Source organism: Danio aesculapii, chromosome 23 (genome assembly GCF_903798145.1).
Source record: "Danio aesculapii chromosome 23, fDanAes4.1, whole genome shotgun sequence".
Classification (NCBI taxonomy): Eukaryota; Metazoa; Chordata; class Actinopteri; order Cypriniformes; family Danionidae; genus Danio; species Danio aesculapii.
Genome location: NC_079457.1, coordinates 18,804,667 through 18,830,670, shown reverse-complemented (window position 1 = coordinate 18,830,670; position 26,004 = coordinate 18,804,667). Strand labels below are relative to the sequence as shown.

Below are 26,004 nucleotides of genomic sequence, written 5' to 3'. Positions count from 1 at the left end.
ATTCAAAACCTCACGATTCAAGTAACGGCATAAGGCTCTACCTAGACGGTGTGAAATGTTGCAGTGTAGTGGTTGATTTAATGCTTAGACCTACCCAGACCAGCAGCAAGATCAGGCAAATCAGTGACAACTCCATGATGACATCTCCAAAAAATACTAAGATAAAAAAAATAGCTAATGCTACCACCAAAAACTAAAGGGTGTGTCTCCTTCAAATGCTTTATCGCAAAAAGGTGTGTTTTAATAATCAAGGCTCAAGAACATTGTTCTTGTTGTGGCTTGGACACCTTTAACCAGCTGACCTACTGCTAAACCTTAACCCATATGCATAGCTAACATAATTGGAGGGTAACAATGTTGATGCAAGGCGCTCATGTAGCATTTTTCAGGTAGACCATTACAATTTGGATTAATGACAACAAGAACATTCAATCATATTAAACAAGTGCCACACAATAGTTTGACTTGAAGGGGACAAGCTGTCCAATGCTGTGATGAGTCTGTGATGTGTAATTTGTAGCGTCAGCTAGTTTTGTACATGAACCTATAGCCCTGCTTCCAATGTCACACTGCGGTTTCTCGACTGCCCTTCAAATTGGGGGCAGACAACTGCCTACGCATACGGGGTGGCGTGTTAAAATTGTTGTGATGGCTGGGCTGTTGATTGGGTGAGTATTGCTGGTAGCCGTTGCTGGCATCAGTATTGTAATGAAAGAACTGTGGATGCACTTGTGGTGGATAATAATGCTGGTTTTGGTTGTAGCGTGGCTGGATAAAAGGCCTGTTGGGGGTGAGGGGGCTTCCTGTTTCCAGAATTGAAGGTCTCTGTAGAGTCTGAGGCTCGCTGACTGCTGTTGAAGGAGTTACTACGACCTCGTTCGTGGAGTTTCTGGCTTTGATTAGGTCTATGACTCACACCTTGCTCTAGATCTTTGCTTTTACGTTGACCCATGGGACTAGGAAGAGGGGGATATGTCTGAATGGTGGGGACTACTTGTGGTCTGGGCTCTATAGCCTCCTCGGTGTCATTGTTCTCTTCTTGGACTGCTTCTTTGGGAACTTTTAATTCAATCACCTGCTCATCAGTGATAATAATATGGGTGCCAGGAGTCCAGGAGTTGCGATGTTTAGGGTTACTCTTAAAGGGGAAGCGCAGCTTGCGATCTTCAGGTGGGATGAATCTGTGGGGTCCATTTTGCCTTCTGAGTTGCTTGGAAATCTCCTGTTGCTGGAGGTTCTTGAGGCGCACTTGCTCTTGTCGCATCCACCTCATGCGCCCACGTCGAAACGAAGAATCATCGTCTACCATCTTGGACATCTGATCATCTGACTGTTCGTCAATGGGCTTCTCCTCAGGAGCTTTACCCTCGCTGGAACTGCGGGCCCTCATGGGTCCACCACGAGAGGTCTTCTCCTGGGACTGACTTTCGTTGGAAATCAGTGGGATCACTTGCTCCATCTTTAACATCTTAGTGCGGAGAGCTCGGATCTCTTCGTCCTTCGTGTTGTTTTGCTTTTTTACCTCATGCAGGATGTCCTCCAGTTTGTCAATGTGCACCTTCAGGTCATCCATATCAGTCACACCTCTCCCGTTGGTTAATGCATCTTCGATTCGTTCGTCCCCGACTCCTACAGTGTCCCAGACATCTCGAGCTACTGCTCTCCAAGAATCTCGTTCATTAGGGTCTTTCTTGTTGTAGGTGGCACAAAGCTCCTTCAATTTTACTATGGCCAGAGCCTCAATCTCTTGGCGGCTATGACGGAAATCATTTAGTGCCACTTCATAGCAAATTTCTTTGACTGCCTGGATCTTCAGATCTGAGATGGTCACCCATTTGGAGTCTTTTGTAAGGCGACGACGCTGAGGGATCTGGTACATTTTGACAGGCTCCCGTCTTTTACCGCTGCTGGGTAAACCACACTTTTTGACAATGGTTTGGAGCTTGCTGGGAGGAAGCTTCTCCCGTAGAGAAGTGATGAGTCTCCAGCTCTCCTCACATGACCGCTTATCAGAGTCATCACCACTATCAGAGTCCCCATCCTTGAGAGAACAAAACAGGAAACAAACCAAAGAGTGCGAAAAAACAAAATGGGAAAAATTAAAATGGAATTTCGAAATCAAAAGGAATGTTTTCTGTAAAGAATGGACAGTGTTGTGATGTGCAAAATGGGAACAGCTAAATGAAATGATGCTTTGCAATGAGATTTTAATAAAAGCAGAAGCACTACCACTGGCTTGTTTATAAGAAAAGTTAATGTTTACAGAAGTACACGTACACTTCTAAAATAACTGCATTATGAACACAAATGCAGCAAAATTTACAAATAAGTCATTAAGCTGAGAAAAAGGTTGAGCCTACCAAATAATTCCACATTGTTAAATGCCAAAAAAGGTAACTTTGCATTGACTGCAAGACAACTACAGATATGAATATTTTAGAAAGTATTTGGTATAATTTTAACAACAATAATTAAGCTTTAAACATGGTTCGCTACTGTCACTGTTTAGATGTACAGTGTGCAGATACAGTACAAAATTCAATTCATTATTTATTCCCAACTTGCATGTCACTACATATAAAGTAAATGCAAAGCATGACTGTCATGATTATGAGAAAATTGACAACAAAAAAAGGGGATAGATGTCGCTTGATCTGCTGATTTGGTTGTTGTGTGCTGGTTTCTTTGTTTTTGTCAAGTTTTAATTCTGACATCCTCTTCAATTAGAGCTCTTGAAAGTTGCACCCCAAACATGCTTCAGTGGCATGCAGCAAAGCCTGAAGAGTTTTGCTTCATTCCCTCAAATGAAGTCCTTGATAGAGAAGATATGGTTTTAGAGTGTTTCTAGCTCTAGCAGAGGGTTAGACTCTTGCGTGTTTATTAAAAGGTCAGCACAGAGAAGAAAACAGAGAAAGGACAGGCTCGGAGGAGGTTAAAAGCATCGATTTCATCCACTACAGTTAAGAGGTTAGTTGAGAGAAAATGCAGTTTCTCATTTTCCAGGTCAAGTAAAATAAGCACAATACAAAAAATAAAAAACACAGTCAAATAACAGAGGAGACAGCTGGCGACCATGTAATCATGATTGTGTAATCAGTGCAGTGTGTGATAACTGTGTGGTTCTGAATATGAAATTATATGGATGAGACCATCGGAGCATTGGAGAGCTTGTCATCATTGATTAAGACCCCCAACATGAATAGATGTGTTATATAGCGTGCCCTGTGCCTGGCCAGACACAGAACTCAAGGCTACAGACGTCAATGAGAAACCACATTGTCACTAGCCTTCATCAACTACAGCAGAAATCTTGGGTTATGGCAACAATGCATTGGAAATATCAGCAATTGCATTGAGAAAACCAACAAACTCAGATTAAATCAAATCTATTTGGGTAAATAAAACACCTTTAACAACACTGCTCGGTGCTCAGCAACAAATACTAAATGAGGTACTAAGTACAGTGTAAATTAATCTGTTAAACATGCTACGAAAACAAACCATGCAAAAGCAGCATACAGAATAAACCAAAGGAAAGGAACATTTTACTTTAGAAATGATCATAAAGACCCCATGAAATGGCTTGATAAGTGAAGTATGATGTCAGGGACCACCTAATATGATGGTTTCTCTGTGAGTAAACAAATGTAAATAAATGAATTATACAAAAAATATTAGAAAACAGATTGTTGTTATACTGTGTGCATGTATATACACACACAACTGTTACATAATATTACATTAGGTTGACTGGATATGGAAGGAATTCAATTAAAAGTTTTAAATTTCATTTAATTATTATTATTACATGATTTTAAAATGACTGTTCTAAAACACACAATCATTAGATTAGATCCTTTCTTTTTACTTCAATAAAGCCATACAACTTCTATTTGGATTTCATGGGGTCTGTAACTGGTACATGGCAAACCAATGCCTTACACAACAATGCATTTCATATGACAGAAATGACTAATTAAAGTCCAATTGGTATTCTTCTACTAATGCTGTTTTGCAACGTTACAGTTATCTCAAATCTATGAGAGCGAAGTAGAAATTTGAATGAGACATTCTTGCTGTATCAATCTTAATATGTAAATAAGCCCATATCAGCAATGGGCCATCTGCTATCTCAATCCAGACAGAGTGGATTCAGTTACCATGCAAAGAGGTTCAGCCATGCACTGGGAGAAGTGTTTCTCTCTCTCACACACAAACAGACACACAAAAGTCTCAAGAGTGCAGAATTAGTGCTGGTTGGACTTCAGCAGAGCAAGTAGAAAACTAGAGGCTGTTTAACTAGGTTCATCAAATGGCATACAGTATCTCTCCCCTCAGTCTAGAGATAGTTGCTAACACAAATTTGGAGGGTCAACAAAGGCCAGATTGAAACGGAGGAACAGGTCCTTTGATAAACAACAGAAGAAACAAGAATTAACGTTAAGATTTAGCCTTACCAGTCTCTGTTGCTCCAGTAGCTGGTCCGCTTCCTCCTTCTCTTTTTTGTACAGGATCTCCATTTCTGTAAGCCTGATATAATACAGTGAAAGACCACTGAATCAAAAAGCTGCTCTTTCTTACGCTCAATGCATTTCCTTTTGGCAAAGCATAATCCTAAAAATCCTTCTTACAATAATCCAATTCAGATGTGCTCACACTCCATACCAAGAGATTAAACTTCACAAAACGTTGATTTTATCTTCTGTAGCTGCTGGGTGGCTTTGCCTTTGGTTGGCATTCCAACCCCAAACTGTTTTAAGCTAGAACCAAAGCTCTCTTTATTTTTTTTTTCTTACAATGGAAAATCTTATATGACTGTTTACTATTTAACGTCACTTACAAACTTTTTGTATTATCATCAAAAGTGGCTAAGCTATAAGCCAAACAGTTTTCACTTGATTAATAGAAATCTTGCATTGAACCTAGAGATCTTATTTAACAAAAATAGGGATGCACCACATGAAAATTTTGTCCGATATCAGTAACTGATAGCTATTTAAAATTACTGATACACAAAAGCAAAATACAAATATATACAGTGTACAACTTAAAACCTTATTTTAAAAACCTTAACTGATCTCTTTAGTAATTAACTAATTAATTCTGCGGCCAACTTGATATGAACAATCTCTAGTAACATTAGCCCTTTTCACATGCACAACTGCTTTTGCAACATCACAAAAGTGACAAACAAAATCCCTGCTGGTTGGCAGCAAGCATGTGAAGTGAAGTTTGACCAATGAAAATAATACATTCAAAACATTTATAAGCTTTAAAATGGAGCTATTTAATTGGCGGCCTGCAGCCTGAGCCTGGCCTCCGAGGCGATTTGTTCCGGCCCTCCAAATAGTGTGGCCAAGACTTTAAAATTTTTTTTTATTAAGTCGGAAAACAGTCACTATAGTTATGAAGTGATGTGCGTCTGTTCAATGCAGCCCGAGCTGCAGTTGAAGGCTGCGCAAAGCGTGAGTCAAGTGACATTAAGCAAGTGACGCAGGCAGCCGAAAACATTTGGATATGTTTGTTGAAAAGGCCTTTTGTACAATGCACTGATTTCGTTAATAGGGATACCGATTTCACTATTAACCATGTTTTAATTCATTACGGTTAATTAATCGTAAAGGCTTCTCAACTCAACCTTTCTGTTGCACAGAACAAAACTGCTGCAACTAAACAGTAATGTCAACTGAGTGCTAGTTTAAAGTTCCGAACAATTACCGAGGCTAATACGCAGGCACATTGAATTAACTATAGCAGCAGGCCGTTCACATATTGCATCACTTTTCCACACGCAAGTTCATTATATCCGCATATTGGGAGCGGTGCACGCACGACTCACCAGCGGACCGACGCACTCGCGCCCTCCAGACACACACAGTAGAAATTATCTCACAATGTATAGTGATGAGAGCTGTGCATGGCTTTCAGTGCAATGTAAACAAAAGATATGTTAGATGAATTATTACAAATTATTAAAATGATTATGTATATATAAACGCAGATAATAACAACAGATCATTTAAATTCTTAGCTAATATATAGCTTAAATTACCATTAGACAAATAGTATTTTGTGTTTATTCTTATTTTTATTTATTTATTCTTTGTTCTGTCATTATATTTTCTGTCAAAATTATCACTCATGTTTAAATCAAAAACTTTTTCCTTTATTTATACATCCAAAGAGAGAACTGGACTATTGTTTGTTTTTTTATTAATATTTTGTGCTAGATTTGTAAACTGACAGCAATAAATAACATTTTAACATATAAGCAGTTTTATTGTGATTTTCTAAACTAGTAGTGTTTTGAATTTAATAAATGCATAATCGTGATGACTGTGAAACCATGATTATTCTTTAGACTATATAATCGTACAACCAAAATCTATAATCGTTGGATCTAATTGTTACGCAGTTTAAAACATAACATATGAATGTGTCTGAATGTAGAAGCCTATTTCAGCAATACACTGATTTTGTTGTGCTTCGAAATACAACATTTGAATATGTTTGTAAAAACATATTGTACAATGCAGTGATGTTGTGTAGTTTCAAAATACAACATGTTAACGTTTTAATGTAGAAAAAACCAATGTGCGTGTCTTAAGGAGCAAAAATACAGCATATGCGCTCTTACATGCTGTTGTGTCAACACTCATATTGCAAGTCATATCTCTCCGGCCCCTCATTTGGGATGCTTTTCATGAACTTGCCCCCACAACAAACTAATCGAATAGTCCTGCTTTAAGATATTGACCTTATTTTGTTATCTGACCAAAACCAATAATAAAAAAAAATAGCACTTATCGGCCGATATTGATATAGCTGTCATTATATAGTGCATCCCTAAATGATACGAAATAATCCATAGGACTTCATACCTCTTCTCCATCTCTTGCTTCATGTCGATACCCTGTTTCTCCAGCAGTTCTCTTTGGGCAAAAGTCCAGTCAACAGGTTCTACAGGTGTCTCTGCTGACGGAGTCTTCTCACGCTCAGCGCGAGCCTGCTCAGGGTGGTTAAACCGGAACACGTGGTTCTTTCCCATGATAATGCGGTTACCTGAAAAATCAGCAGGAACAAACATTTGAACAACTTAACGAAATCACAAATTTAAGCTCAAAGTATATGTGCATGTGCTAGGAATTTCAGCAGCAGCACAGTAGTCTTAGCTGGATTTTTCTAACCATGCGTAAAAGATTACACATGTGCCTTAAAACTTTGCATTTAACTGCTTCCACACATTAGTATAACTGTCTGTGGCTATATCACATTAACAGGAAATAATTAACTTTTACTGTGAAAAACAGTAGATAATGCATAAATTATAATATCCCATTTGTTTATATATGACAAAGCAAAACTTAAAACTAGCAAAATAGGCAAGCTGCCAGTGACTCACCTGAGCGCAGCTGGACCGCAGAATTCACACGTTTTCCATTTACATACGTTTCTGATCCCTCACATGGCTCCAACGTGACAATCACTGTAGAGATGGAAGAAAAGTCACTACCTTTATTAGCAATGCATAATAATTTCATATAATTTCACTCAGTAAAAGTGTAAAAAAACAACAACAACAAAAAACTGTAAAACTGAGGACATAATCTTTGACAAAGAAGTTAATTCATTTGCACTAATCATGTCTGATCTGAAAGCATAAAGGCATTCTTCATCTGAATTTTAAACAGCCTATCAGATCTAAAGATGTAAGTGAAAAGCTCTAACCGTGTCCATTGGCATTCCTCTCACTGCGGAAGATACAGTGTTCCTCTTTAATGTGTGCTCCGCTTAGAACGATATCCTGTCTTCTTTCAGCATCTGCCTGGCCCACCCTGTCAAAACAAAGACATTTATTTTATTCACAGGGATCCTCCAATTGTCACATTACAACATTGTTACAAGGTGGCGCAACACATTTTCAGTAAACTTTCACAGTTTCAGCACTTTCACAGTTGTTTAAAAGACATTATTTATAATAGTACATACAGTATAGACCATTTTGAGGGATGTAAACAAAAACAACAGTCCCAACAAATTTCCCGTTTTACATTTTTAATTCCTATAGATTCCTACAATCGTTAAACAGACAAATATTGCTAAATAATGTTACGGTAGCTGTTTTAACATTAAGTCATGATTGAATTGCCTCTTGTTTCAGTTAGGAAATAGCTTGAAGCAGGTTTCGAGCAGGAAATGTTCATGGACCAATGACATGACCACACTGAAATGGTCTATATAATGGAATAATATTTGTGGGTATAGAGGGAAATGCTATATTTAAATTAAAATGTTATAAACACAAGTAAAAAAAAATGGAAAGCAATTTAAGATTTCCCAATTTTAAAGGGCATTACTTAGAATATTAAAGATTTTATTCTCTTTGACTCATAGGATGGAAATGATGTTTTATTGACAAATGTTTTACGTGATATTGCAGTTTTGCACATAAATCTAATTCCCACGTTTGGATAGAAACAGCTATTATAGCCCAACTCAAATGTTTTTCATAGAAAATATCACAGAAACCATACAGATATTTGTACAAATCAAATTGCACAACAACTGATTTGACAAAATCAATAGAAATACTGTAATAATAATGCATTACTCGTTCCATATATTTAATATATTAATATTATAATAATACTTAATATTGAGTGTGGATCTCACAAGTTTCAAATGAGTAGCCCTGTTTCATATACAAAACGGAATATCACCGCTTACTAGCTGCAAAGATGTAAAGGCACCAGTGCGACATCAAAAAAAAATTAATTGTCAAACTTTCAATGATAGCATATTGAACTGTCTAGAGCCCAGTTATTTGAGTGTATTCAACAAGTAAAAGTAGACAAGTGTATAACAAAAAATCATGAAAACTTCAAAGCATAAACTCTGAGTGAACATTGATTGGTTGGATGTGTAGCCACCATGTGTGCAAACTACAGTTCTGGGAGCTTCTGACAGATCCTGAAGTGATTCATACCTTGTTATTCCATCTTTGATATAATAGAGCAGACATTCTGACATCAAAGGATCCTCGTTCAGGTTCACCAGGTGAGGCGTCTGTAGAGAAGCAGGGTCAGTGAGAATGTCACACAACTCAGACAAGACTCAACAGCAGTAAGAACTGACACTGATATCTATGGATGTTTAAGCTAACCGGTTCTTTGTATCGCTGTTATTAATCCTATGTACTAGCCAAATAAAATAGTGAGAAGAAAAATTGATAGTGATATGTGACTGACATCACACTTATATTTGTTAGCTCTTTTAATAGCAACTTCAATAAAACAGCAAAGCTTCTAATGCATAACATTTAAAATAGATTAAAAGTCCTCAGATTACAAATTTAGCCTTCTCAAAGCTTGATAAAGCAACAAATGAGCCTCTAGGAGCTAAATGACTAGAAGCTACAATTGATTTTCAACTATACCACCAACCTTTTTGGGTGAAAACACCCCATTAAAGTCAGTATAGAGTTCACAGGGCCTTTCAACGAAAAGCTATTTTAGAGCCAAAATGACAGAGAGAGAAATCATAGACAAAAAGAAGAAAATGAATGAAAGCATGAATATGTAGACAAATAAAACACACACTGGGAAAGAGTTTTTTTTTTAAAGAGGTAAGCTTACTGGGTTGAAACGTTTAGGGAGGAACAACTAAAACAGGGTTTCTGCAGGCTTCATCAAGTCAAACTGAAGATTTGTTAAAACCATTATAAATACAATTTCAGACTTGCCCCATTAAAATTCATATTTAGCTATACATTTTAAATAATGTGTCAAAAGTTAATAGATCGTTTTAAAAAAGACGTTTAATAAACATCTAAAATACATGCTTAAAAAATAAACTAATTATATGCACAACAGTCTGTCCATGTCAGTGTCCTCAACATATATGAGCTATAAATTCATAGAGCTTTAAAATGTTTTGTAAGGAATACAATTAAACCATATTGGTAAATAGAGTTATAAAATTAAACTTTCCTTAAACTTTTTTTTAGATGGATTGTTTTTGCAGTAATTAGCTAGCTTTACATGAACAAGACCAGTTTAAAATGACTTAAGACCTACAACACAATATTTTAAGTGAATTTTTAAGATGCCGCGGACACACTGGTGAAAAGACATAACAAGATTTAGAGAAATGGTAATTTTCCTGTCTCAATATCAATCTTTCACTGGTTGTGGCAAATTTTTTTTATCTATCCAATTAAGATTTTAGCAAATTACATGCAGTATGATATAAAAAGGGGTTGTACATATGTACATCTATCTGTGTTTGTCTTTTAAACATCCACCAAGAGATTAAATCAGCTCTGACAGGTTCAGTTAGTCTCAGAGCTTTCTGCCTAATTAAAATGGCTGATTTTTATGGGAGCCATTTATCATTGAATCATGCAATATAAACATTAGTCCCACTGTATGTAACATGTTAAAGGGGATGTGCATTCATTTACATTTTCTATGTTTACTTAAATAAAAAATCTTGTTGTGTTACTATTCACGCTAATAGCATATTTCATGCAATTTTTCTCAAGAAAAAGATAAATTTTTTCCCATAGTTTAGTTTCATATGTAATTTTTAGAAATTGCATTTTTGTTCATAAGAGATATTATGTGGATAAGAATATAAGTATTCAACACTGCTTCTCAAGAAATAAATTATTTAAAAGGTTTCAAAATTTTACTTATTAATTTTTGATTTTTTAATTCATTAATTCTAATCAATTAAAATGTATAAACAACAACAACAACAACAACAACAACAACAATAATAATAATAATAATAAGTTATAATTTGATTAGAATATGAAGTATTCAACATTGCTTCTTGAGAAATAAAATATTTTAATTAAGGTTTCAAATATTAACGATTATTAATTTTATATTAATTTGTCATTTTCTATTTATTAAATTTAATCAATTAAAATGTATTAATAATAATATTAATAATAATAATATTATATATTATATATATATATATATATATACATATATATATATATACATATATATATATATATATATATATATATATATATATATATATATATATATATATATATATATATATATATATATGTATAATATAAGTATAATAATTAAAACAATAATCGTATTTTTAAAAAATTGCAGTTATTACATTATTTTAAGCATCAACAACATCAAATTGCTTCAGTTTTTGCTACACACAAACATATATTTAAAATTACCACACACTAAAACCTAACAATGACATGGGAAAATAAGAACTACTTAGAAACTATTTAGGTTTGCTTAAGAAACACACACTTTTTTATGTATGTATGTATGTATGTATGTATGTATGTATATATATATATGTATATATGTATATATATATTTTACAAATGAAAATCCCTTGAATTTGACAAACCTGATTGGAAGAATAAACACTAAAGTCCTCAATGGACAGTGACGTTGGTCTATCAGGACCAAACTTAATAGGATTCCAATGCAAGAGGCGAGCAAAAACAAAAGATAAAAGAATGGGGAGGAAAAAAAGAATGATGGATGATGAAACAGGAGGAAAAAAAGGCTTGAGGAGGAGGTGAGTGTTGCAGACAGTAATGCTGATTAATGATGAAGACTTTCCACATGTTGTACCTTTTTAGGAGAGAAGACGCCCAGGGTTCCCCCGTCCTCCCGTATGGCAACTCCCATCTCTGCCAGCAGCGCCTCTCTGAGAGGAGAGAAGAGAAACATCAGACACAAGCTAAATGACATTACAGTCAACAGCTTTTTTATGAGCAGTCAACCACAGAGACATCTGAAGGATATATTTATTTAATACTGGGGTCAGCGTGTTATGTGCTTTTTGACAGCTGCTGGAGTCTGGTATAGACTAGCACTGGCTGAGCACGTGGACACAGAGCAGACACCCCTCACGGGCATGATGGGTATGTGCACAGGGACAATAGGAAGGGAGCCAGATGGCACTCAAGTCCGCACTGACCTCTCCATACGGATGGCCTCTGTCTTCCTCAGCTTCTCTTCCCAGGTCTCATTCAGCTCGGCTATGATCTTTTCTGACTCCTGAATGAGCACAGACAAAGACGTTCAGTACATTGCAAAGGATAATGTGGAAGGCTGTATGATGGTTTATTAATTCATATAATCAAAATTTCCAATTGAGATCTTAAAAGAGTTTAATAGCAGTGTTTTATGCTAATAAAAGCTGCATTTTTGTGATCATAAATACAACCAAAACAGAAATATTACAATTTAAAATAACAGTTTTTGATATCGACATATTTTAAAATGTATTCCTGTTTTAGCAAATGTGAATTTTCAGCATGATTACTCTAATCTTCATTCACATGTGGTCCTTCAAAAATGTATCCATGTAGTGCTAGGCATAGATTTAAATCGCAAACCAAAATTAAAACTAGTTTTGACACAATATATGTGTGTGTGATGTGTATATTTATTATGTATATATAGATACACACATGTATGCATATGCATAAACAAAATGTTTATTAATATTTTAATAGAAGATAAAAATGTATATAATAGAAATTGTATATAAACTTAAAGATCTATGTAACACATTTTTGTATAGTTTTGTTTCATGTATGCGTGTATTACATATAAATAACAAATATATAGGATACACACATATATTACTGTATGTCAAAACAAACTTTCATTTTGGATGAGATTAATTTTGCCCAACACTTCTGATGATTTCATGGGTTTTTATTGCTATTATTGCCAATGCCGAGTTCAAATTACTTAAAGGTCCCGTGAAATGCTTTGAAATGTGCAGTTTTATTTGATGTTTGACGTAATCTCAACCAAAATATGAAGAAAGGGTGGGACACAGTGTAGCCCCTCCCCTTTAATTTAATTTTTTTAATTCAGCCAATAGCATTGTTATATCACCGCTCTGCCAGTGAGAGTGGTTGAGCTCAAGCACTTCAAATGCAAAGCGTCTTGCAGGGGGCAGGCCTGACAGATACTAGAGAGCTTTTGATTGGTCACGATTTGATGAGAAACTGAAGGTATGAGGTGACGCGAATTTAGGCGGAAGTGTCAAACTACAAGCTTTAAAAACAGTTTTAGATCTTCTAAATGTGAATTTTCTCTCTGTTTTGGGGCGCACTAGCTTATAGATATCCTAAAAATTAACAATACTAATACCAACATCTAAAACACTTAATGTTAATTTCATATGACCGTTAATATTTGAGGAAATGATGATACTAGCGTTCACAGCTTTGATGTAAGCAAACATTAAATTGGTTAAATGTAACAAAAGATTTGCTATTTGATTTTTTTTCTTGTAACTGATATTCATCATAATCCCCTCTTTATGGTATATACATTTCAAATCTACAACTTAATATCTAGAATCTGATTGTTTTGAAAGTCATCCCCCTATACTTTTCATATTTTTATAGTTGTGGTGTTTTTTTTTATTTATTTAGATAACCACAATTTTTAAACCTTTTATCTTTTATCAACAAGTTATTGTCCTTGGTGTGAATTATTTCCACATACTTGCCATTATGACCTGCCTGACCTATGTGTGTGATACTAAGAGGCTTATTCTGCCCTGTAAACATGTTAAAGTAGACACAGCAAGTTGTGGGAAGGCCATAAGTTTAAGCTTTCAATAGCTAAAAGGGCAAAGCCAGGCCATTATTACCCAGTGTGCAATGGGACATGGGGTTAAAAGTAACAAATGGCGTTAAATACAGGAAGTCGAAAGCTGGTTTTCCTCTATTGTGTCTGGCTCTTATTGTCCTTGGCTAAGAGGAAGACCAGAACCATCTGTCCTGAGGTACAGGAAGCTCCCCCTAGATCCTTCCTAAAGGGTTAACACCCCTGCCATCTGTTCATGGAGAAACTAACACTGTAGCTTCTTTAAACCTGTGGGCGTATTCTTCTGAGAAACACACATCACCACGGGGAGCTGGGAAAACTGGGTTATCCTTGCATTTGACATGTGTATACTACTACAACTCACTTATGTTCTCTAAAAAAAGGGTTTTTCTTCATAACAGCTGCATTTATTTGATTTAAAATACAGTAAATCTGTCTTACTGTGATGTTGTATTAAAGAGATAGTTCACCCAAAACTGAAAATTGCGTAACCTGTTTGACTTCTTTTCTTGTGTTAAATTCAGTTCAGTTCAATTCATCTTTATTTATATAGCGCTTTTACAATGTAGATTGTGTCAAAGCAGCTTAACATGGAAGATTATAGTAAACTGAAACAGTGTCAGTCCAGTTTTTAGTGTTGAAGTTCAGTTCAGTTCAGTTCAGTGTGGTTTAATATTCACTGCTGAGAGTTTAAACACTGAAGAGCAAATCTATTGATGCGCAGAGGAAACACAGAGGAAGATATTTTGATGAAAGCTGGATACCTGTAGCCATTGACTTCCATGATATTTGACTATAAAACTCAATGGTTACAGTTTAGCTGTGAATAATATCTTTCATAGAGTTCATAATAACATAATAAATAACCCTTGAGGGTGAGTAAACAGTGTAAATACTGAGTGAATTTTCATTTTTGGGAGAATATATTAGAATCGTATTATATAGTATTATATTAAAGAGCACCTTTGATGAAAATCAACTTTTGATAGCTGTTTGGACAGAACTGTCTGTAGGTATAGTGTGTCCACCGTCATACTGGAGCGATATAAACACAAGTCTCTTTTTTAAAATTTCCTGACGTTAAAATAGGACCAAAATTCCAGTGATTTTGAGGTCCACCGCAACGTGACGTAGGAGTGTGGTCTTCTACGCCCACCAAATTGATTGACAGGGGCCATGTTTTTATAATAATATGTATACACAAATCCACAGAACTTTTTGCAAAAAAACCGGGATTAAAATATCTGTTCAAACTCTCTGATCAGCAGCATCTCAGAAATGAGTTTTATAAGTTTAAAATGTTTTTAGAGACAGTAAAATCGATATGTAATTCATAACTGCTATAATCACCACAGCAGCATGGTGTCAGTAAACGAGCATTTGTGTGTGTGTACTGCAAATGGCATTTTTGTGAGACTCATCATTTCAGAAAGGCTTGAATAAACTCCACCACAAATACATCAAATAAACTCACTCTGTATTTTTGATTAATGAGCTGTATTTCAGCTTCATCCAAGTCTATCTCTATCACTGGCTGGTGTTTATCTGATGCAACATGAGAAGCAGTCACGCGTGTGGGAATGGTGGGCAGGGACACACATTTGCATTTAAAGACACATGCTACAAAAACAGCTATACTGTACTCAGACACCAAAATAGGCATATTCAAAATAGTGCATATTTACAAAAAAACAACAAAAAAGTGGGCATGTTTTCAGAAATGTTAGATTTGTTATTAGACAATACTAATGTTCTAATTCAAAAGTAAAGTTCAGAAATCAAGATCTGGTGGAATAACCAAACAAATTAAAACATTTATAATCTGAACAACTGTCATCCACTGATAAAAATGCTCTAAATGACATTTTATTAGACCTTTATATAAATATACCAGACCAGTAATTTATATCTCCAAGTGTGGAATTGATCATTTACAGAGCAAACCACAAACATGATAAAGTAACTGTCTTCAATATGAATCACACTGGAAAAACAATCTGATTACATTATTGATTAAGGTCAAGGATGTGCTCGCTTTTTATCATACGTCCACATTTTTAGCTAATTCACAAAGAGCCTGTCTATTTCTGTCTGATTTCCTTCAGAAATGCGTCGGGAGTTTGACGTCACTGGTGCGAGCCCCTTGCCGTAACCATGGAAACTAAAGCCTAGAAGCTGCAGCCACGTATACTTTCCCTCTCCTTTCCTCTCTTACTATTGCACACATTTACAGAGTCTCCATAAATGGCATCAAACCACTCAATCAACTAATATATTCAATTACAATTTAAAATATTATAAGCAGCAAATATACAGCTTAAGTCAGAATTATTTTTCTTTTTTTAAATATTTCCCACATGATGTTTAAAGGAAATTTTCACAGTATGTCTTATAACATTTTTTCTTCTGGAGGAAGGTCTTAAATGTTTTATTTTGGCTGGAATGAAAGCAGTTTTTCATTTTTTTAAAAAACATTTTAAGGTCAAAATTATATACCCCTTTAAGCTATATTTTTCGATAGGCTACAGAACAAATCTTACTTATACAATAACTTGCCTATTTACCCTAACCTGCCTAGTTAACCTAATTATCTAGTTAAGCCTTTAAATGTCACTTTAAGCTGTAAATAAGTGTCTTGAAAAATATGTAGTAAAATATTATTTACGGTCATCATGGTAAATATAAAAAAAAATCAGTTATTAGAAATGAGTTATTAAAACTATTATGTTTATAAATGTGTTGAAAAAAATCTCTCTGTTAAACAGAAATTGGGGGAAAAATAATCAGGGGGGCTAATAATTATGATTTCAACTGTAATTTCACGTTTATTATCTTTTTATGTTAAATATTCAAATAAACATAATATTTACTCAGCATCATATCATTGTAAACCCAGAGGGCTTGTTCATTCTCAGAGAACAGACTGGATAAATTATACATTTATATTTAGATATTTTACATTTATAAATGGATAAATCCATATGAAAAAATTAAAATAAACTGGTTTAATACACGTTGAGTTTTTTTTGAGGAGACCAGATTTCTGTACATGACAAACACATTTAATTTAGCCTTTTATTTACATTGATCAATGAACATAATGGTTTTTGTGCATCAAACAAGAATGCTTGAACAATTTATAATGGATGTTGCTGTTGTTTTTTTGGCTGTTTATGAATGAATTGGGTGAATAGACTTTCAATGGAGGGACAAAAAAAATAATAATAATAATAATTTTACAAAAACTTTTTATTTTACTTTGTTTTAAAAATATACTGACCAATAGGGGTGTGAACCTTATACTGGTCTCACGATTTGGTTACAATTATCATGCCATCAATTCAGTTCAATTCGATATCTCCGTGAATCATGGTGCATTGACGATGATTTCCATACACAACTTGATATTTTACCTAACTTTACTTACAATAATACTTGCATTAAAATTTGCAATTTAAAAATATATTCATATATTATTTGTAATACAATTGTGTCCTTTAATACAAGCAGTCAGATATATGTATTGTACCTTTAATTTTACCTGCGCAAAGAAAACACTCTTTTTCAATGCATTAAACTTGAGCAATTATAGCAAATAAACAAATGTAAATATCATCTCGCTTGCTTTTTGAATGTTGTTAAGTGTGTTTTTAAATGCCTATGATTGATCACGCTTAACAGAAAAGGCTGTGATTGGCTCAAATGGTCAGTGCAGCTCTGGCGCTATTCAGCAAACAGTAACAGACACTGATGTTAAACGGCCGAGGTGAACAGCTGATCCATTATAGACAGCGACGCGGTGAAGAAAACTTGCTCTGCAGACACGCTCGTGTCTGGATCTACAAGTAACGTTAATGTTGTAACAGCCAAGAGAGGAGATAAAACGTTACCTCACAAACACGCCAGCAGGTCAAAAGAGCCACAGAGAGTGAGAGAGTTTACAGCTTTTATTTTTTTCCTAGCTTGATTCTCATGTACTTCAGTGTCAGTGAAAGACTGTCCTGCAAACTCACAAGTAGTAAATTGTGCAGTTATCTGTTTTAGTAGTTGGAGCAATTTAATTACTCGCGGTCTCCTCCCTCGCCATAGTAAGTGATAAATGACGTCAGTACATAATAACCGGTTATAATTATTACTGAACCGGTATTGAATTATTCGCGTCTGCATTGTGGTGCATCGGGGAAAAAAAAAACTATTTATTTCGACACCCTTACTGACCAATACACAGACCGTTTGGTATCAGATAGATTCACTTTCTGACCATTTCTACTAATATCGAATACTTTAGCGCATTTCAGTACTCCTGATAATCCACAGGTGTTGTTAGACATCATTAAATCAGTCCTCAATCTGTCAAACCAAAAGCATAACCGCACAGATGAAGTCCTTAAAATACCTCCCAGGTTACCATGGTGATCTGTAGCAGAGCATACATATTTATGAGAACATGCTAATCATTTTGAGCAGCACATTTTAAATAATAAAGGTCACCAGGTGCCTGAAGCACCTCCATTATCTTATTACACATTGTTCTCTAATTAGTTTTGATGAATTCAAGAGGAAACCTTTGCGACACCAGGACATTTTTTTTTCACTTAAGCACTTGATTCTTCTTTTGTATGTGTGTACCTTGAGCCTCTCGATGGCCTCTTCTCCACCTGGCGTGGACATGATGCGCTCCTGGATGCTGGAGACGGACTGAAGGCCTGCCTGGCTGCAGAGAGAGCCTGAGGACGGAGAGGCTGTCAGACAGCCCATGGGTGCTGTGGAGAAATGGCCAGGCCGTTGGTTCTCTGAGGCAAGCAAGTATCTATGCTTATTGTTGTGTATATCTTTCAGGTCTGAGCCACAGAGGAGAAACAGACGACGCAAGGAAGAGGAGGAAGAAGCGAAAGTGGTGGAGACAGAAATGTGACAGAGAGGATAAGAGACAGAAAGAAAGGAAGAAAAAAAGGACAAAGAGGAGGAAAGAGCAATGTAAGACACACAGTTCACAAAGGATTACAAACAAACACACCAGTCACAGTCAGATTTGACATTTTTCACCTCAGGTCGTTGCATGGAAAATGATTTATGTGTCTGGAATCTTGGACTCTCTTCAGGAAATAATATCATTAAAACAAGATATCAAAACCTGCTTTAGAAAATCTGTAAGGAATTTAAACGTGTTTTGTCTCTAATGTTTGTACTTAAAATTTTTTTTTTAAGTAAAATTTACTTTTGACATAAATTGTACTAAATTTAGCACAAGACAAATTTGACTTTTTTCCAAATATTATATTTGCTCATGTTATACTTAAAGTTAATTTTCAAAATACATACTTGAAAGTTATATATTATTATATTATATTATTATTATATTAAATAAATGTTTACTTAAATGTATAACACATACAGATAGATAGATAGATAGATAGATAGATAGATAGATAGATAGATAGATAGATAGATAGATAGATAGATAGATAGATAGATAGATAGATAGATAGATAGATAGATAGATAGATAGATAGATAGATAGATAGATAGATAGATAGATAGATAGATAGATAGATAGATAGATAGATAGACATACGGATGGATAGATTTAGATAGATACACAGATGGATAGATACTGTAGAAAGATAGACAGAGGGACAGACGGATAGATAGACAGATGGATAGATGGACGGATATATAGAAAGACAGACAGATAGATAAACAGAGAGACAGACAGATGGATAGAAAGACAGACAGATAGATATACAGAGAGACAGACAGATGGACAGAAAGACAGACAGATAGATATACAGAGAGACAGACAGATGGACAGAAAGACAGACAGATAGATGGATAGAAAGACAGACAGATAGATATACAGAGAGACAGACAGATGGACAGAAAGACAGACAGATAGATATACAGACAGACAGACAGATGGATAGAAAGACAGACAGATAGATATACAGAGAGACAGACAGATGGACAGAAAGACAGACAGATAGATGGATAGAAAGACAGACAGATAGATATACAGAGAGACAGACAGATGGACAGAAAGACAGACAGATAGATATACAGAGAGAGACGGACAGATATACGAACGGACGGATGGACTAATATTATAATTAATAATATTTTAAATCTAGTCGATTTCAAGTGTAATGAATCAAATATTTAAACATAAAATATTACATCATCCATATATACATTTTTGTTTGTATTATTACTGCTAATTATATAAATCAGTTGCTGTAATACACAAGCATTTATTTAATCATAAATTATGTTTTATTAATATTTTATTAATATTTTATTATTATTTTACAAAGTGTGTCCGGACAACAGTGCAGTCCAGCTAACAAGCACTTTTACTAATAAATCACATGACTCAAACCTGAATAGATTTTGACCTGGGTGAAAAATGACAAATGACATCGGTTCTTGGATAGAAGAGAAGCGATGTGTTGGGGTGGAGAGGATTGCATAAAGGTCACAAACCCGGAGAGGGGAGGCTTGGGGTGGTGGAAGAGCTTTATGTTCACATGCTGCAGATACAAGCTAGAAATCGTACTTTCCATGCGGCACATCATTCCCAAAATCATGATGCTGTCAATGTTTTGACAGCCGAAAAGAAAAAAAACTCTTCAAAAACACCCTTTCGGTAAAGCTACACAGACTAGGAGAGGAGTGTGCTTTACGAAACCTCTCCCAGGGAGCTTTATGACAGTTCGCTCGAGCTTTACATTTACGCTATTAGATTTTTCCCCACTTCATTTATCTGAAAAGTCTCTCTCCTGAAGCAACTAGGCCAACATGGCGGCGTAACAGCACTGCATTACATTACTGTTCATGCGTTCAGAAGATGCGATCGGGCTGCTAGCGCACACAGACCATGGCCAAGCATTTCAGTCAAGTTCAAATATTTGCTTTCGCCGTGCCATATGGTTGTAGCGGTAGAAAGCACAGTGTGCATTCATCTCTCTGCGCATATCAAGAACTCCCAGACAGAAACCCAAATAACAGTCTGTGCTCGGATTCACTTCTGCAGCTCTTAAAATAAGATATGCTGAGGATATGGTGAACAGGGATGGGAGAGGAAGCACTTGGACTACAGCAAAATGAAAAAAACTGAAGCTACGCAATGCTAAGGTAACTTACACTACCACTGAAACTGCTATTCTGTTAATGAAATAGGATGAAAATATGCACCTTTTCTCCGATAGAGCATTGCTTCAGTTTGTGAACTTAGCAGTGTTTTAACATCGTTAATATCGTCACCTGCAAGGAACAGTTAGATGACAAATAAACCTTACTAGGGAGAAAACAACACGTTAAAGATAAGAAGAATCGAGTGAAGAGCAATATAATTTAGATGGCAAAACAATCAGATTAACACTGATATTAAAGGGATATTTCACCTAAAAAACGAACACCTTGTCATCATTTATTTACTTGCATCAATCTAAGACATGATTTTCAGTGATGAAGTTCAACACAATGTCATACAATAGATTTTTAAGGGAGTCCAAAAATGATGGTCATTGTTCACTGATATTCTTTCTTTAATTTTAAATGACTGCTGTCTTCTATTCACAATTTACAATAGTTAATGCTAGTTAATGCACTAACAAACAATGAGCAATACAATTGCTAATTAGATTGTTGATGTTAAGTTCATTGCAAAATATTAACTGATACGGCTGTTGATTTTAATACTGTATTAGTATGCTTTAGAAGTATTTGTCATTATTAACACATTTTGCTATAATATACAGTATTACCAAATTATGTTAAGCTAAATCTCAAAATAGTTACCTTAAAATAGGTGAAAACAGAACAAGAAAAAATACATTACCTGTTTTTTTTATTTGTCAGATTGTGCCAATTAAAAAAATGTTGCAATTTTTTACAAATTAAATAAAATATTTTTTTTTAATAAAAAAAATCTATTTTTATAAAAATGAAATGGTAAAACAGCTGGTCTTTTTAAAACATAAAATTAATTTAAAGTTGATTTTGACTATAAGGTCGTCCTGAACTACAGCCATTATGATTTGTTACGCTGCTTTAGATTTTGAGTGGTATAAAGTGGCATAAATTAGTATAAATCCTATTTCCTAAGAGTTTCAAGTGTTTTCCTAAAAATTTAAAGTGATAAAACACAAAAATTATCATTTACTCACTATTTACTTACCCTCAGGTATGAGTTTACTTACCCTCACTATGAGTTTCTTTATCTCTTTTTAACACAAAAGAAGATATTTTGAAGAATGCTACAAACCGGTAACCATCCTCAGATGTCAAAACAAACACTATGGCTGTGTCCAAAACCACCTACTGTTCAGTAGGTACAGCATTTGAATTTAAACGTACTATTCGGCCGTTAGAAAAGTATGTTCTATACAGTATGAATGTTAGCAGTATAAATCGAACACGGACGTACTACAGCTGCCGTTTGTCATGATCACATGACCTATCCGCGTCAGTGGCGTCGATTCGCTCCCATTCATGAATTCTCTCGCAGTGAATGAATGATGAGATGGCATAGAGTGCATCGGATGCTTACTTCAAAATCTCGCCGGAAGTAGTAGGTCATGCGGGTATACTTCTCACATACAATTTTCAAAATCTATGAATCTGAACATACTACTCGGCTAGCATACTGATTTTAGCATACTATATAGTATGGAAGTATGCAAGTTTGGGTGCAGCCTATGAAAATGAATGGTTACTGGTTTCCAGCATTTTTCTGAATATGTTTTCATCCAAAAAAAAAGAAACTGAAACATGTTTGAAATAAGTAAATAGTAAATGATGAGAGAATTTTCAATTTTGGGTAAAAAATAAAATAAATTTTAGGTGAACTATCCCTTTAAGTGTTTCCAGATGCAGTCTATCGCACTGTGCTATTTTAGAGGAAAGCCTGACATTGAGACTGCACCATGCCAGATGATCTATCAAATTAGGGTAAGAGCAAGCAAAAAAAAGCTTGCTAGCGAGCATGCTAGCCTCATCCAATCCATCTCATATGTATCTCTTTTTGTCTGGGATTCCTTGTAGAAAAAAAAAACTGAGGCATGCAAAGCTGACAGTTTTATATTCCAGAAGCAATGAATAAGCTACTGGTAAGCGAGAAGGGGGAGAGCGAGAGGATGCGGCCCCGTCACGCGTATACACACATTTGCTTCCACTTCCAAGGCAATCATCCCCCATTGGCTCGACTGAAGGGAAGCAGGAAGAACAGAAGTCAGAATTGAGAGGACTAGTAGAGGAATGACTGACTGAGGCAGTTAGACACAATATTATGAAGACAAACAAGAGATGGAAACACTTGACTTTACAGATTTGGAAAACAGCATATCGGTCATATCTTTATATTAATGCTAGCTCTACATCAGAAGTTGATATAATGGTTAAATGAAGAAGTTGAAGAAACCACAACATGAAGACGACGCAGGACTGGGCGAGACTGTGGCGTTAGTTCAGAGCTCAAGAATGTGACCTGCTGTTTGCCTGGAAACTGGGTAAGTGAAGCAGTGGCCATTGGGAGGCGCTGTATCTCGACTTACTGTCCAGGATGTCCCCGAGGCCTTGGGCACGGAGCAGCTCCTTCAGCCGCGACACCTCGTCCTTTAGCTCCCGCACCAGTTTGGCATTGGGGTCTTCGTTGATGACAGCGTTGCACTTGATCTGCTTGGCTCTGTCTGCATATCTGTGAATGAGCAAACAAGAGCAATGACCGCAAACAGCCATGGAAAAGCACAAGAGCATTTGCTGATTTATCTAGATCTAGAAAGTACACTTATTAAAATGAAGATCTAGGATGGAAGTCTTACCGTAGAGTGCTGAGCGTCTCATCAAAGTTGATGTCAGCAGGGCTCAGTGCGGCCACCATTGCAGTCCTCGAATTGCCTCCTGGTACACAAGCACATTTATGCAAACAATTAGAAACGATTAGAAATGCAATTTCTTTCGACTGGAGTATTGATCAAAGATGGCCAATAAGGTTAAAGAACACTTTCCACAGACCATTAAAAGGCACATGAGACAAGACGTGAAGATTGTAAACAGTGAGTGAGATCCATACCTAAATTCTCTCTTAGCAGCCATGTCAACACGGAGTCTCGGTAAGGAATGAAGTCGGTCTTCTTTTTCTTCTTGCTCTGTTTCAAAACAGCCAGTGAAGCATGTTAGAATCAGTATGTCAATACAACTACGGCAGAAACGATTAAAAAGCGGATGTGGAAATAACTTGATGTATGAGACATCAAGATGAGCACAAGACAGACTATTAGGACAAAAGATTACATGGAAAATGGCGAATAGGATTAGATCGAGAGGTTTCAGTGGTTATTGATCGTACACAGAGAAAGATTACCTTGCTGGTACAGTTATCCTGGGTAGGGAAGCATTGCCAGGAGAAAGACACACGGCACACAGAGTTATAGTACTGAAGACAGGCAGGCAAACATAGAGAAAAATTATACGAATAATACTCACCACCTCAGCAAGGGCAGAAATCACCTTTCCTAGTGTAGTTAAAGATTTATTGATGTTTGCTCCCTCCTATAAAGCACAAAAAGAATAAATAAATAAATAAAATGAAAACAATATTGTTTAAATTAAATAATTTTGCCTCAATCAATTTCAAATACATTTAGCTTGAGATGTGCTTGCACTTGAAATAAATATTGCATTTTGTGACTGAAAACTTGATAATATTCATAAAAATACATGTGCATAAACGCTTTAGTGTTCAGTCATGGATTTTGCGTTTCCAGAATATTTGTGGCATTGAGAAAAGCACATTGACTTTTACATATGGCGGGTGGTGGTGCAGCTCTGGACAGGCTGTAAAATTAGTTTGTACCTTTAGTCTGGTTCCTTTGGCCCCTGTTGAGTCAGCGCGCTCACTTCCTGCCAGATCCACCAGGCTGATTTTGCTGACCTGAGACCAGACAGAACAGATACTTTCAGACTGACGAATGCACACTAAAATAAGACACCAAAGGAAATCTCATGGCATGATATGTTTACATGTACATTAGAGTGTAGAGTTTGTGTCTAAAGAAATTAATCTTTATGATGATTCAATCGAAATTGATTAGAAAGCATTAGAATTGTCCAATTAACCATTCAGCCATATTTTTTGTTCAGATTTCTGTAGTCAAACCTTTAGTGGACGTGACTTAAAAATCATAACTGTTGAAGCAAACTTGAGTAATCTCTCCATTTTGTCATACTTCAGTTTGCTCCAGCAGTACCACTACCAAACTTTATTAATAATATTAGGGCCAGAAAAAAAACTAATGACCAGGTAAAAAAGAAAAGAAAAAGAGTCAAAAAACAAAAAAAAAAAACAATAAGCCAAAACAAACAAAAACAAAACAAGAAACAAAAAACGAATAAAAGTAAAAATATATATATATAATAAAACAAAACAAGTAAATACAAAGAATTTATACAAAAAAAGTCAAATATCCCCTCCCAAAAAAGCAAAAAACTAACAAAAGCAAAAAAAAAAAAAAAAAACACAACAATCAAACAAACTATGCTTTTTAAAGACAAAACAAAAAAAAAACTATACAAAAAAGCAAAGCAATAGACACACAATACAATTCTCAGTGTAACAACAAATTAACAATAAACAGAAACCAAAAAATATAAAAACCAAATAATACAAAATTCATGCAAAAAAACAAAACAAAACAAACAAACCCCAATGTCTCATTTCCACTGAGTTTCCCGGTTCGGTACAAGTCACCTTTACCAGACTTGTGTCTCCACTGCCAATTGGTACCAATGGTACCTTTTTAGTAGGTGTGGTGTTCGACAGAAAGTTGCAGTCAATGTCATTCTTCATGCTTGAAGTTCCCATATCATATAAAAAGCACTTTTTACTGACCAAATGCTTTACATACATAAATACTTAGGTATGAATAAATGTTAATTACTAACCTTTCTATGAACGTGATTTGATTATAGCTGCAGATCAATGATAATGCGAAATAGCCTAATAGTAATGTCTGAGATTACAGAAGATAAATAAAACATTTATGAACACATACAGAGATCTACAGTCTCTGAGATGTTACCGATCATAAATAAAAAATACCCAAAACATGCATTTAGGCCTTATTTGTGTTCATAAATAATTCAAAACAAATACAGTCAGTACAAACCTTCTATTTTTATTATTCACCGGTAACGTTAACATCTTGTTAAAAGTAATTTTGTCATTCCCAGTTCATAATAGTCCAAAATGTGATGATAATTATATATGGCAGTTTGTTCATTTTTTAGGTTGCCGAAAGAATCATTTGCTCCTTTGTTTTTTCATGCTTCCCTCTCACGTTGATCCTTTTCTGAAAGGATGCCAGAAGCACTT

General features: G+C 35.4%; 1 protein-coding gene across 8 annotated transcripts in view; it reads right to left on the bottom strand.

Annotated features, from left to right (window-relative positions):
- kif1b (kinesin family member 1B) overlaps window positions 1-26,004 on the bottom strand; it is a 113,815-nt gene that overhangs the window by 44,486 nt on the left and 43,325 nt on the right. For 2 of the 8 annotated variants that reach the window (XM_056448925.1, XM_056448931.1), the window contains exons 8-22: window positions 24,487-24,564; window positions 24,117-24,182; window positions 23,995-24,012; window positions 23,704-23,779; window positions 23,453-23,531; window positions 23,186-23,328; window positions 22,796-22,837; window positions 18,264-18,475; window positions 11,980-12,059; window positions 11,631-11,706; window positions 8,987-9,066; window positions 7,729-7,835; window positions 7,403-7,486; window positions 6,882-7,062; window positions 4,458-4,530 (exon numbers count right to left, since the gene is read on the bottom strand). In XM_056448925.1, coding sequence (XP_056304900.1) covers window positions 4,458-4,530; window positions 6,882-7,062; window positions 7,403-7,486; window positions 7,729-7,835; window positions 8,987-9,066; window positions 11,631-11,706; window positions 11,980-12,059; window positions 18,264-18,475; window positions 22,796-22,837; window positions 23,186-23,328; window positions 23,453-23,531; window positions 23,704-23,779; window positions 23,995-24,012; window positions 24,117-24,182; window positions 24,487-24,564 — 1,395 coding nt within the window. The remainder of the gene's footprint in view (window positions 1-4,457; window positions 4,531-6,881; window positions 7,063-7,402; window positions 7,487-7,728; window positions 7,836-8,986; window positions 9,067-11,630; window positions 11,707-11,979; window positions 12,060-18,263; window positions 18,476-22,795; window positions 22,838-23,185; window positions 23,329-23,452; window positions 23,532-23,703; window positions 23,780-23,994; window positions 24,013-24,116; window positions 24,183-24,486; window positions 24,565-26,004) is intronic. The other 6 variants (XM_056448929.1, XM_056448932.1, XM_056448928.1 and 3 more) reach the window with 5 other exon arrangements.